Raw genomic sequence first — 14583 nt, 5'->3', positions numbered from 1 at the left:
CCCCCCCCCCCAAGAAAAAACATCAAAATTTCTTTTAAAAGTGTGGTGTATCTTGTCTTGCTCTGTCATCCTTTTGCTCCTCGTTCAGCTTGGTTACACCAGCCTTGTGTCACTTGCTGTCATTTCTTTGTCTTCCTTTGGCACACTTGTCTTTGCAATATTCCTAACACACTTCTCTGCGCATTTGTGTTATGTTGCATGTTTCAGACAGGTGCAAGCTGCATCTGTCCTTGGTTGTGTTTGCTGCACCCACGTTTAAAGCTAAACATAGCTGTTCCCCCGGCTGTTTGCTGACTACGTGCATACTAGTAGAGATAGGTATTGTGTCCTTGTTTGAGCGTTTGACTATCTAGGGTTTACCCTTTATGGACTTAAAAATGCACTGCATTTGTACAAGTGCTTGTTTCAGTAAGTTGCATTCTCTTTGTGTACCCTTCTATAACTTTGCTTGTCACTTGAGTTAGTTTAGGTCCAGCATTTTATATTTGTTCCTACTAGAAACGCAAAATCGGTTGATGTTACTGGTTTTGTTTTATGTGGTATTGATTTTATTCTTAGCCTGTGCTTTAAAAGATAAACTAATGCTGGTGCTTTTTTTTCCCCCCGATCTGTAGGTTTCTAGCAACAAACTCGCAATGAAGGACCACCCTCTGACTGGAAGTCAGGTCAAGGTGGAGCAGTTATTTGAGGACTCTGGCAACAGAAGGAGTAGCACTCTTCAGTCTGCAGGCATCGTGGGTTCAGAAAGATCTCTTCCTTCCCTGACAAAAGATAAAAGTATAGAGAGTATAAGCACTTCTAAAGGTGGTGGTAGTTCCTCAAAAGCACATAAAGCCGTTTCCCAGGCTCCAGAGCAAGCTGTCAAACAGTATAAACATCAGCTATCTGCTTATGAGCAGCAAGAGATACTTACTTTTTCTGAAATTTACTTTGTGGGTCCAGCTGCAAAAAAGAGGCAAGGAGTAATTGGTGGTCCCAACAATGGGGGTTATGATGACGACCAAGGCAGCTACATTCACGTGCCCCATGACCATCTTGCTTACCGGTACGAAGTACTCAAAATCATTGGCAAGGGCAGTTTTGGACAAGTTGCTAAAGTCTATGATCACAAACTCCACCAACACTTAGCCTTAAAGATGGTTCGCAATGAAAAGAGATTCCATCGCCAAGCAGCAGAAGAAATCCGGATTCTGGAACATCTGAAGAAGCAGGATAAAACGGGCAGTATGAATGTTATTCACATGCTGGAAAGCTTCACCTTTCGGAACCACATCTGTATGACCTTTGAACTCTTGAGTATGAACCTGTATGAGCTGATTAAAAGAAACAAGTTTCAGGGCTTCAGTATCCAACTGGTACGTAAGTTTGCTCACTCTATCCTGCAGTGTCTGGATGCTCTGTATAAAAACAAAATCATACACTGTGACTTGAAGCCAGAAAATATTCTCCTAAAACAGCAAGGGAGGAGTGGAATCAAGGTTATAGATTTTGGGTCCAGCTGTTTTGAGCACCAAAGAGTCTACACATATATTCAGTCTCGATTTTATCGGGCACCGGAGGTAATTCTGGGAAGTCGCTATGGGATGCCCATAGACATGTGGAGTTTTGGCTGTATTCTGGTGGAGCTATTGACTGGATACCCTCTTTTCCCTGGAGAGGATGAGGGAGACCAACTGGCTTGTATGATGGAGCTTCTCGGAATGCCACCTCAAAAGCTTTTGGAGCAATCCAAGCGAGCCAAGAACTTCATCAACTCTAAGGGTCATCCTCGCTACTGCACTGTAACTACACATGCAGATGGAAGAGTGACCCTTAATGGGAGTCGATCCCGCCGGGGTAAAATACGAGGTGCTCCAGGGAACAAAGACTGGGTGACGGCACTGAAAGGCTGTGATGATCCCTTGTTTATAGAGTTCTTAAAAGAATGTCTCAGCTGGGATCCTTCCACACGCATGACTCCGAGTCAAGCTTTAAGGCACCCTTGGATTTGTAAACGAACGCCCAAACCACCCAGCACTGATAAAACCTCCAATAAACGGATTTCTAGCTATACAAGTTCTTTCACAGGCATAGGTTCCAAGTTGCCTCCTGTAGTTGGAGTAGCGAACAAGCTGAGGGCTAATTTAACATCCGACTCCAATGGCAGTATACCTCTATGTACTGTGCTACCCAAACTGGTCAGCTAATAGAGAATAATGTATTTCCAGAATACATACCTTGTATTTTAATTGTTTGTTAATAATGTGTAAGGAGGTTAAATGCAGAGTTTTTTAATGGATTTACTTTTTATTAGAGGCTAAATCTTGAATATAAAAATTTCGGTCAAAATGTACACATTTAAAGGGCTAACTTTAATCAAATTGTTTCACTCACAACATGGTGCATATTACAGTACTGGGTAGATCAGCTCAGCTGTTGAGTAAAATGCAGTTTGGCAGATGTGCTATTTAATAATGCTGTTTTAGATATCAAACTGTTTCTTATCAGGACGGTTTAACAGATTCTTTTGCTTAAGACAGCAAGGGAAATTGATTTAAAATACATATTTTCAGTTAATCTCCAACTGAACTCTTTTTATTCTGGGGAGAGTTTTTACATCTGTTGTCAAAAGCACAAGTGTGTTAATGTAACGCATTAGGAACTTACTTGCAAAATTGCTAACTTATGTTTGAAGAATTCGCTTTCTCTGCGCTGCTTTTCCCTTATCTATCCTGACTGAGATTTTTAAAACTACCGTGGGATGTAGACACCAAAGAAATTTGGTGTTGAATTTTTATCTTCTGAATTTTATTTTTTTTTTCCCAAAGGAACGTAGAAACGCCATGGAACGCAGGTTATATCTAAATAAAACTACTAACTTCTGTACACTTGCTATTTCCCTTCAAAGTCTATGGAAAGCTGGTAGGGGAATTCGAGATCAGAATTGGTCCATTGTAAGTGTGGGGCAGTTTGTTCAGGGCTAATGAGTCAATTTTATGTTTCTTTGAAGCTCAAATTTAAGGGGGGGGGGGAGGGGGGCACACATAATAACAGGAAGTGTGTTCTGAAATCTACGCGTAATCTGTGAAATATCGGGAAAGACATCCGATGCAAAAAACTGGTGGAGCCAAATCAAAATATGTTACGGGAAGAATTGCTTTATTTCTGATTGAATTCCTTCAGGTCTTTGTGAGAGAGATGCCTATGTTTTCTCATTCTTAAAATACATGAGTGTGTATTTCCTCTCCTTTATCTTCCAAGAACATGAAAAGGTGGTGTGACCTGTAATGACAACAGCACAACTCGTTTGGGTTGTTACTTCTTGCAGCCACATGGCCCGAGTCCATTTACAAAACCATCTGATCTCTTGCCAGGTGCCTGAACACAATTTTAAATGCAATTTAGGGCTTTTATGAACAGAAGGTTTTAAATTTAATGAGTTTCTCTGTAGCAGGTTTTTAATGCTCAAACAAGGAGACTCTCAGTATACAAACAAAGGAATTATCAGGGTGCTTTTTAAGATAAGGTCACCCCATGTTCAATACAAGACCCTCCCTCGGAGAAGATGGGGCTGCGTTTTCTCCTCTGCTCTGTTTAATTACAGCACTGGTGACATGCTGGGTGGAGGCCTGTATAAAAAAGTCCAAACGACAGAGCCAAAGCTCCAAACTTTCCAGGACTGTTGTTTAAACTGAAGTTCTCGTGTATGTAGCTTTTCTGAGTTCATTTGTTTTACAAGTGTAAATTCAATAAGTTTAGTAATAATATTAAAATAACAGTCTAGCCTTTATCTGTGCGGCTACAAGCAATACCAGCGCATAGGGTATGTTCGTGGTTCACTTCATAATAATGCATGACTGGTATTTTTTATTTGGTTTGGCTGGGAGAAGCTTTATTTGAGTGGAGAATCAGGGAAGTGGATTTTTGGGGGAAGTGGCAGAAGATACCATGGATTTTAGTAGAATCTCTAATAGATGCGACGTGGTTTCAGAAGCCAGAAATATTCTTCTTCCTCCTCTGCCCTTTCCTCTATGCTTTTTTTTTTATAAAAAACCCCCACAAACGTACCTGGTGGGTGAGGAGAAAGCAACCCCTCAGGAGCAATAGCTTGTTAGGAAAGATGCATAGAAAAACACTTTATAGAGAGACTGTAGGGGGGTGGTGGTGTCCGGTGCCCGGCAGAAGCCAGTAGAGAGTTGGTGTGGTAGGAGGTGTACAAACAGGTCTTCTCCTAGGAACACAGGGCAGTATCCTGGTTCTAAACCATTTTCGTCTATGAAATGACAAATGTAGAATAATTGTTCTCCTGTGACACCTCATCGCGACCAGTTCCCAGGTAACTTCTGAGGTAACAGCCTCTGGTGTACACACGGTAATCTCACTTAAGGCTGGTGCTGTAAAACTGCAGGGAAAGTAATTAGCAGGCAAGAACATTGCTTTTCATTTAGGAAATGCGTTCAGCATGCCCTGACTGCACAAGGTGCCCGTTATGAGTTGTGTATGTTTAAGACTGGATCTTGCTTACTTGGGACTACTGTATTTTAAAACCAAGTGCATAGTTAACTGTCCTGCTAACATGGGGCTCTTATAGCCATAGTAGGTGAGGAGGAAAGGAAACAGCCTCAGAAGATTTTTACTGTATTGCAAAGGACTTCTTCATACCCAGGGAATACAGCTGAGAATATGTTGGTCTTGTTTCCAATTACTAAGCCCCATTTTCATTATCAGATGTTTGCTTTCAGTGACTAGTGTGACACAGTATTCCCAAACTGGGAGAGCCATCCAGGTGAACTAATAAATCGCGTGTCTGGGAGAGCTGAGGAATCATCCCTGCAAACTCTTGTTGAGTTCCCTGTGAATTAGTGCAGGACTTGCCCACAGCCACGCGTGGAGCTTGGACCACGGGCTGCGGCGTTGCATGGTGTCATGTGTAACGGGACGGTCACAGTCGCTGTCTTCACTGCGATAACAGTTGAGTCCCAAATTTACTCTTTGTTTTTTGGAAACCTAAACACTAGTGAGGTCTGAAATTGCCAGAAGTCCATTATTTTCATTAGCAGTGATACTGGTTAGAATGTTAGCAGTAGTCTAAAACTCAATTTGTCTAAATAGGTTAACAGAACAGCTTTTGTTTTCGTGGTAATTCTTTGCAAGTTTGTTAGTCTGCCAGCAGTAGTGAAGCTGCACTGGAGCTTCAGTCACGTCCTTGTAGGAAGTTAGCACAAGACAAAGGCAGATCGCTTGGGTTTACAGCAAAACAGACATCGCATTTATAAAAGTCACCGAAACTTGTTTAAAGTTCCCTCTGTTTTACTACACTGTTAGTCTCTGTGTTGTACGTAACATGCTCTGTTTATTGTCTGCATTTTTAGCAGTTTGGTTTAGCAATATTTTTATAGAAACGAATAAGGCATGAGCATCCCACCTGACAGACACACATCGCTTTTACACCAGGGTCCAAATCTTATCTGCCTGTCCAAGTTGCAAGGAGAAACTTGTTTTCATTTGAACCCAGTGGGACAGTGAAGTATTCTTAACGGCGGAACACGGTACCACAGACAGACAGACACCCACGCTGCCTTTAGTTCCTGACAGGTTTGATCTTACTAATGCCAACTGCTGAATGTGAACGTTTGTTTCGTAACAGCGACCTGATTTTAGAGATTCTCCGTGTACAACAGGTACTCTTCGACAGAGTTTTTTATCCTTCCCACCCAGCTTGGGTAGGGACTCCAGCTGTCTGGTGACCTAAGAACGCAGAACAGACTAACTGGGAAGCTTTAAGGTGACTTTTGTGGAAGAATGGCTGCGTTGCTCAATCTGAAATTGTTTACAACCGTTGTGACCTGTTAGGACTTTCATGCAGCTGAAAACTTTTTAAGCAGCAATTTATCAGTAGCGGTTCTTTGCCATGGTCATCCTCTTGGAAACTACCTCCGAAATAAACCTAGGGTCCTTTTTAAAGGGATCGTCAGTGCAGACTACAGCTCTTTTTTTTTTTTTTTTTCTTGTTTAATACTAATAGCTGTTTTGGCTGTGAAACATATACATGATGATCTCAGCAATGTCTTGCTAATCCTGGCCATACAGGCAAAAAGGCTGATTCTGCACCCAGAGATCTCTGCTGAAGTGACTGATACAAATCCCCTGCCTGCCAGAGTTTGGTACTGCTGGGGAAATGGAGAGCCAAAATCCTACGGAAAGCTCTGCGGAGCTCCTCTGCAGTGCCCGGCTGAGATTCAAAACAAACTGGGCTGAGAGACTTTTTCTTAACGAAAAATCCTGCAGCTTCGGTTGCGTTGAGCGCTCGGAGGTGGGGGTATCTGGCAGCTTTGAAAATTGGACACCATGGTTTTATACTTGGTACTCATCACAGATACCACTTGATTATTTTTTTTTATTAATTCAATAAGGGTTTGGGGAAATACACGCTTCATACTTCCCATAGAAGAGCCCTTATGTGTTCCAAAACTCCACTGCTCTCTTGCCGTTTTTTAACTCCCCCTGCAACACGTAAACCCCTTGGGTCATCGGAGCAGCCTCGGATAGGTGAACGTCATCCCTGTGCTGGGCGGGTGCAGTGACTTTAATCCAAACACAGTTCTTGCAGTCGGGTAACTGGGTGGGTTAAGTCTGTGTTGCTAAAAGGATCACCCCTGTTCCCTGTACGTAGGACTGTGCCTTATTATTTTACCAGCCGACATCTGTCTGGGTGCAATCAAATTACCGTTCAGGGTTTCTTATACGTTGCAGATGTTCATACGAAATGTCAGTGTGTAAAGAATTTACAGGTTAGCCTTTTTATTATAAATATTGTGATGAGGTGTAATATGGTGGAGAATGTAGAAAACATTTAAGGTGCATGTGACTATAACTCTGTGAAGGGACACTTTGGAAATAAGTCAGTCTCCAACTATGTATCTAAATGTAATGAACAGGTATTTCCTAAAGTTGTATTTCAGTTCATTTTTAAAAGAAAATAAATACATAATTTTCTGTAGCAACAGACTGTGCAAATTCCTAAAAGAGGTGCTTGATTAAAAAAAAAAACAAACAAAAAACAAAACCCAAGCCAGTGTTAATTATTTAATTATTTGCAGATGGGGTAACTCACCTTGTGTTGCCAGACACCAGACACTGCCTTCTGTGGCATCTCACTAGAGACGAGTAGAAAATTTTCAGACTCTATGTGAACAGATGATTTCAGTGTGTCTGCGCTAAACCTGACGAATGCCCTGATCTGACAAATGTTCTTCTCGCTAACGGTGCTGTAATTAGAACATATCGAAGTTTTGCCATGACATTCTTCAGTTGTCACTTTCTCATTCAGCCCAGTAGAGATCTTTTTAAAGCCCCGAATCCTGCTTATCCCTAGGCTGAAAGGAGAAATCCACTAATAGCCACTTAAGGAAGATTTGCTTTTATTAGAAACCTATAAATGGGTAACCTACTGTACACAAGTGGATACGGGAATAGTTTGAAGCTGAAATCATCCTGCAATGAGAAGGTCTCTAGCTATGACCTACATGGTTGAACGATGCAGAAAGTTTGCAGACAACACCGAGTGAATTTTTTCCTTACTTGCTTTATATATGGGTGAATGGCAAATGTTTGAAAAAAAAGTTTGTGATGTGAAAACAGTAACAAAATACGTACACGCAGACATTTAGGTGTTCTTTGAATAACTTTGTTTAGAGCGTGTGTATATACATCCGCTTAGCTCCGCAGCCTGCAGGCACAGCGCCTGCTCAGTCTGCCGCCGTGACCGATTTTCACGGGACTGTCGCTGTATGAGGCTTTTGTCAGAGTGGCATTTTCTCAGGCATAGCACCTCATTTTTTTTTAAAAAATAGGCTTATCTTGCCATGCTATAACGCTTATGGATGTCATATGGTAAGGTATCGTATCATATCGTATGATAGCGTGTCGTATCTGCTGTGCGGCGCTGCAGGCTGTGCTGGAACGTGAGGCGCTGCTTCATGCCGGCTACGGGACTGGGGAATTGGCTACCAAAGCTGTATTCCCATCATCCCGCCTCACTGAATTGTGCTGGGGGATGTCAACATAAAATCTGCGTCTCTGCACAGAGAGTCGGAGTGTGGGGCAGAAGGCTGGAGTCTGGCCCGGTGTTGCCCACGTGGTATATTCCATCCATTATTAATTATTGCCATTTGTTAATTAATGTAGTTTCTTGAAGGAAAAAAATAATCAGGAGGTTCTTGAATCATTTTGGCGGGAAGAAGAGGAGATTCGCTTGCATTAGTGATATTCCTTTTGGTTCGCTGGCTCTCACTTTCCAACCGCTGCGTAGTGAGAGGGCGATGCCGTTCCACGTGGCGATTCATTGAGCACAAAGTGCTTTAAAAAGCAGCTGCATCCGTCTCGCGAGTGAGTTGTTGCTGAGCACAAACCTGTCCAGTTTAATTTCTGCCTACTGACATTGTAAAGACGCAGGCTGAGGGCTTTTTTTAAGCCGCCTATTTAATTCATACTCGTAAGCCCAGGCTTTTCAATGGCGGTTGGCTGTTTCGGAGCTTCAGATTTGGGGCTTCTCCTTGATATGTTTTAAAGGGACATGATTTTTCTGAAAATAAGTGCCGGCAACTTCCCAGGGCTGTTCCAAAGGGCCACAAAATTACCAGACTGAAAACTTGGGACATATCTTCCAGGAACAGTACTGGTGTAAATGCCTAATGATGCCCGGGCTCCCCGTGGGCGGGATGCTGCCATCTTCCCTTCCCGAGGGCTGCTGCGCGTGGCCCTCTGTGGATCACAGGACACGCCGGCGGCTCTTGGGCTAAAGCTGCCGATAGTCCTTACGCTCACCCGGCAGGAAGGAAGGGGAAGGACGTTTGTAGACTTTCTCTGGCAGCGGTGAGGCTGCTGCGTGTCCAGTGCGGAGAAGCCTCTCGGAGCTGCTCTCCAGGGGTGGGCTCCGTCCCCCGCTGGCGCTGCCCGGCCTGGCACGTCCTGCGGGTCTCTCCCCAAAAACTGTCTGCTGGAACGGGTGGTATCAATGAGACATTGCGATGGGGAATCCTTCGGAGCTCTGCATTTAATTCTTACACTGTTCTTGCGGGTGTGGGTCAGCGTGTGACTCGAGGTTGTGTGGACCCACGAGGTGAATTTTGCCCATAATTAGGTTTCTTTAAGCATCAGCTCGCGAGCTAGTGCTAGTCTTTGTGTGAGTCATCTAATCCTGTTTATAAACCAAGTTCTTCGCTGCACAGATGATGAATGGACGGTAGACAGCGTTGGGTTTGTTTTCTTTCCTCTTGTCAAATCAGCCTAACGGGCTTTGCCAACGCTTTTTAGGACAGCTACAGGATGCCCAGGAACGTCTTCTCCTCTGAAGATTGTTTCCTTCTCTTCACGTGAATGCGTGTTCTTCGAACAAAGCGTGCGTGATGTTCACTGAATGTTATTGTGTGGTACCACCTCTGTCTCTCCCCAGGGTTTACACAGACACACGAAGCGTGCAGGGGTGTTCTCGAGGCAGTCGCAGCCGGCAGTGGCAGACATCCGTGCCCCAAACCATCCATGAAGTCTGAACTGGGAAGGAGTGGACGGAGGGTTTGGGGTCTGGCTCTCGGCTCCGGTGCGGAGCTGCAGGGAGTCGGGGTCGTCGCCGCGAGTGCTGCGCAGCTTCTCCCTCACCTCCTGCGATGGGCGTCCAACGAACAGTCCCTTAAACGCGCTTCAGCTTGTTTGCTTTGTCCGCGGGGGTGAAATAGTTGCCTGAATTAAGTCTGCCCATTCCCAACTGCTGAGAGGAGCTCTCTAAAGATGACAGAGCGTCAGCCCCAGCCGCTCGCTGAGCAGCGGAGCCATGTAAGGATCTGCATTCCTCCCGCTGGCTCGGAAACTCGTGGAGGAGTGGAGGAGACCTGTATCGGAGAGAACTGTTTTCCTGGGCGAGTGGGTTGTAGGTAGGAAGGCAGAGACCACGATTATAATAATTAGGTGTAATTAAGCATAGCTGAGAATGGATTGAAAGAAATAAAGCACATGCCTGATTATCCCACAGAATTTACTGTTGGAGGCTGTTGTAAAGACCAGCGACGTTGTTTTTAAACCAGGTTGAATTTAATATGAAGTTCTTCACGATTCTAATCGTATCGTGAGAATGCCCGGGATGCGCTGCGTTGCAGAAGGGTGCTGGTGAGCAAAGGGGGTCTCCAGATGAGAAATAACGGAGGCCGTTCTGGCGGTTTTTGGGCTGCGGGAGGGCTGCTGTGACGCACATCCCTGGAAATGCAAGAAGTTCTAAGCGAGAGGGAGACGGGAGAGCGGAGCGTTGTGGTGGGCCGGTGGCCTTCAAGGGCTGCGCAGTGGGCGGCCAGGTGGAAGAAGATCTTGCAGGGCAGGACAAAAGAATGAGAAAAAGAGGATTTGCACCTTGCCACGCTCTGCAGGAGCCTCAGCGGCTCCCGCTGCCCAGCCTGCCACGGGCAAAGGATGAGAGGGAAAGTGCAAAAGAGATATTTTACTCAATACTGTCACAGGTCTGACCGCTAACGCCCCGAGGTGCCGCACCGCCCAGGGCTGCGCGGCGCAGCAGTGTGTGCCAACCCGCGCGCGTGCCCATCTCCTCTCCAGCCGCTGCCGCGCCGCCGGGTGACAGGAGCCCCGATAACGTTAATGGCAGAAGCTGCCAGTCTCTCCAGCAGGTGTTGATGATGGATGGCATAAATGAAATTATATTTGAGGTGTGGGCAGCCAGCTGTAAAGTCATCAAACAGGAAAGGTCATGCGAGTAATTTACACCAGAAGTTCTCTGCTCTCAAAGCCGTAAGCACAGAATAAATATGTGCAAGCAAGCAGAGAGGGTTATTTTTTTTTTTTTTGTCTGAGGTTGAATCGTGAGCCATATATACCCTGTGTATCCCCCTCCTAATTCCCTTCACTGCTATGCCCCGTGTGGAGCTCAGGGAGTAACGAGCCTTTGGCATAGTTGGCTCTTGATGCTGCCAGCGCTTGTCCAAGGGGGGATAGAAAGGGGATGGGGATGGGAACCCCCGGGGGTGGGGATGGGAACCCCCCGGGATGGGAGCCCCCGGGGATGGGGATGGGAACCCCCAGGGGTGGGGATGGGGACCCCCGGGGCTCCTGCAGCTCCTCGACCGCTGCCTCCGGGCTTGGCCTTCTGAATCACGGAATTACGGAATTGTCAGAGTTGGAAGGGACTCATCTAGTCCAACTCCCCTGCTAAAGCAGGAAGGTGCCTGAAGAAATGTGCCGCCCGCCTTTTGCTCCACGCCGATAGGATTTCGGTGCTTCATTTCTCCTTTAGATGTAGATAAACGTGGAAACGACAGGGGAGGGTTTAAGGCGTTTCTGCCTCTTTGCTGGGGGTGCCCCGCAGCACCGCACAGCCCCCCCGCGGGACCCCGGGCACTGGGAGGGGGTAACTGCATTTTCCAACACTTCCCAGATATTTACACCCTGCTGATCTTCAAAAATGCCTCTTTTACGTGGCCACTTCGAGGGGCACAGGGAGGACCGGGCCGGGCACGCTGGCTGTGCCAACTGCGGCTCCCGCTGCTCCCGGCATTGCTGGGGAAAGTGGGAGTGTGTGTGTTGGGTGTGGGGGGGGTGAGTATAGGGGAGTCACTGGTTATTTTGGGAGGTGCAAGAGGGGAGCAAACAGCCCGGCTTTCATTTTCCAGCCAGCTGGTGCTGATTCAGGATGGTTTTGCAGCGCCGATCGCGTGGAGCTGAGCCACCCGGGGCTTGGTTCCACATTCTGGCTGCAGTTCGGCGTGCGGCAGCGCTTTGCCTCCCCTATCGCCTTATTTCTCACTGCGTGGGACGCTGGTGGTGCTTTTAGGAGGAGCAATAAGATGGCAGGAGGGTAAGAGAAAGCCAAGACCTCCAAGCTGCATTTTCTTCTTCATTTCCACCATCCAGTGGGATCACATGCTTTGCTGTAACTATTTCCAGACCTCTCTTCAGCACTCGCAGGACTAAGCATGATCCTTTGACACATCCCCGTGTGATGGGAAATGCACAAGAATGACACAAACCTTTATAAATATTCCTTGATTATTCATTTTTTTTCCTATTAAACTAAAACCAGAGCTTCATGCATTGTGCACACCGTTAGGTCTAATTACATACAGCGGATAAGACGGCCTTTATGAGGTGCTTTCTCGGGTTCTGGTCTCGCTCCATGGCCCTTTCTATGAACTGGCAACATTACAGAAAGATGCTTTACGTTCCCACAGGGCCACAACAAACACAGCTTTTGGCGGACCCAACGTCAGGCGTGCTCCCCCCTTCCTTTCCCTGTCTCTAACCTCCTTGATGCCATTTGCAGAGCTCTCCCGACGTGGCCCCGCTGAGGGATTAAGCGCTGCCGGCTCCGGGGATGGCAGGCGCGGGAGGTTTGTCCCCGCGGGGTCACCTTGTGCTTCGCTCACCCGTCTGCAGCTCCCGCAGAAACCACGGCTCTGGGAGAGCTGCCGGGGCAGCAGAGCAGGGGGACCCTGTGCTTGCAGGACAGTTATTTTCTTATTTTGTATATACCTGCTTTGGACTAATTTGCCAGACCATCTGCCTTATTTTCTCCTTGCTCGTTCCACCCGGGTCCTGCCGCCACAGGGGAGGTGTTAGCAGAGCGCTTGGTCCTGAGCCTGACGTCCATCTGCAGAAGCCCAAATCACTTCTGGCTCCTTTTCCCCATCCACGAGGTGGAGACACCAGCTGGAAAGGGACTCGGACTCAGCAATGGAGATGATGTCTTCTGAACATCACGGTCCAGCTCGGTCCAAACCTGTACCTGCCCCCTGCTAGCTCCATTCTGTGCTGTAACCAGCATCTCTCAGTGTACACCAGCATCCAAACGCCTGCGGTACCTGAAAGGGCGACGCAGATGCTGCTGGGCCAGGGAGTCCCAGACCTACATGGAAACACCCCCACTGCAGCACGGGGAGGCTCCGAGGCACAGCCCGGGGAGTTCACATCCACAGCAAAACCCCTTTGAAATGCAAACAAATTTCTTCTACCCAAATAAATTAATATTTCTGGCCTCAGGAGGAAAAAAAAAAAAAAGGCAAGAGAGTGCACTACACCTCACCTAGCTCCTGTTGCTATTTTTTTCAGTTGCTACACAAACAGTTTTATTTCTGGCTCACACCGCCTGCCAGGTCCCAGCCCGCTGCAATGTAATCTCGTGTTATTGGTTCAAGCACGCCGGGGCGGATACGGCGGTTTGAGAGCAGAGCCCTTCCAGCACGGCCCCCGGCAGCTGCTCGCCCTGACCCCGGGCACTTTTAGCTGGTTGCTCGGTGGCCCAAGTGTTTTTCCACCACACACAGAAACGCAGATAAAGCCCCGTCAGCACCCCGTAGCCAGTGGGGCGGGAGGAGCGGGGTGAGCCCCCGGCACTGATGGGGGGGGTCCCTGCGCCCCGGCTATGGGTCTTTGCACCGGTGCTGACCCTCAGCCTAATCAGCTCTGTGACCCCTCTGTGCCTTCCATCACTCCCGACCTTTCCCAGTCCCCCTTTTGTGGGCTTCAGGAGATCACACGCTTTTTATCTTCTCGTGGGTCACGCTCCCCTCTCCCCCCTCCCTGCAGGCAGTGCTTGCTGCTCGCACACCTGGGGTCCAGTGGGGCCCAGCTGCTGATTATTGGCAATTAATGCTGTTAATTGCCACAGGAGAAGTTTCCCTGCAGCAGCCCTGGTCCCCCCTCCTAGCAGGGAGTAGTGATGCTGTTGCGGAGGGGTGAGGACTGCATCTTTGTCTGCTCTGTAGCTGATCCCTCTCAACCCATCAGTGCTGTGCTTTGGGCTCTGCTCGCAGGTCAGTTGGGCTCCCAACAGCAAATCCGCTCTGGGTGAAAGCCGAGCAGTGGGGTGTAAAAAAGCTACTCTGTTTGGGATGTGTAAGGATGTGTAGCTTTGTATGAAAGCCCCCAGGCAGGCTTGGCCACGCACATGGGGGTGTTTCTAGGTTATAGCCTTGACTATATCATTAAAAGCTTGTCATAGGCTGAGGGTTGAACCCCCCTTCCTCCTCCCCGCCCCCAAAAAAATGCATGCAAAGAGCAGCCAGCTGCTTCTGCAGACAGCCTGGCAGGGCCCGAGCTAGCCTTGCCCTTCGCTTGCCGTGCAAAGCACCTGCAGGGGCTGTGTTGAGAAACACAGAGGGCAAACTCTGTCCCGAGGACCCTGCGCTCCTGTTAGGGCAAGCACTGGGTTGAGAGGCAGCTGTGGGAGTGGGAAGATCCATCCCAGTGTGGCCATCCCCGTTAGCTGGGCTGAACTGGGAGGACCTGCGGGGTCCCCGGTGGCACGCAGTGCCCACCCTGACATAGAGGCACTGGTGAAAATCATCTCCTCCAGCTCACGCGAGTCCTCCAGGGAAGATGGGGAGCAGCGGCGCGTGGGCTGCATATGTCCCTCTGGATTAGGGCCAGCCCAGGAGCTGCTTATGCTGATGGAGCTAATCTCCATAATCTTGTCACACAAATGCCTCCTCTCTGCTGGCAGACGGGCAGGGATTGGGGTTATATGTGGATGCCAGCAGCTGTAAGTGCACTGGGAGGTGGCACGGGGAGGAGGCACACCTTGGGGCTCACGGGGGTCCTGCCAGGTTG

At 47.8% G+C, this 14583-nt stretch overlaps 1 protein-coding gene across 1 annotated transcript in view; it reads left to right on the top strand.

Annotated features, from left to right (window-relative positions):
* Nucleotides 1-2186, top strand: part of DYRK3 (dual-specificity tyrosine-(Y)-phosphorylation regulated kinase 3) — a 5704-nt gene extending 3518 nt beyond the window's left edge. Inside the window, exon 2 of the mRNA XM_009888204.1 lies at nucleotides 615-2186. Within this exon, the coding sequence (XP_009886506.1) occupies nucleotides 615-2186 (1572 nt within the window). The remainder of the gene's footprint in view (nucleotides 1-614) is intronic.
* The last annotated feature ends 12397 nt before the right edge of the window (nucleotides 2187-14583 follow it).

This window comes from Charadrius vociferus, unplaced genomic scaffold (genome assembly GCF_000708025.1).
Source record: "Charadrius vociferus isolate BGI_N301 unplaced genomic scaffold, ASM70802v2 scaffold266, whole genome shotgun sequence".
Classification (NCBI taxonomy): Eukaryota; Metazoa; Chordata; class Aves; order Charadriiformes; family Charadriidae; genus Charadrius; species Charadrius vociferus.
Note: the sequence above shows the minus strand (reverse complement) of the source record. Positions and strands in the feature narration are given on the sequence as shown.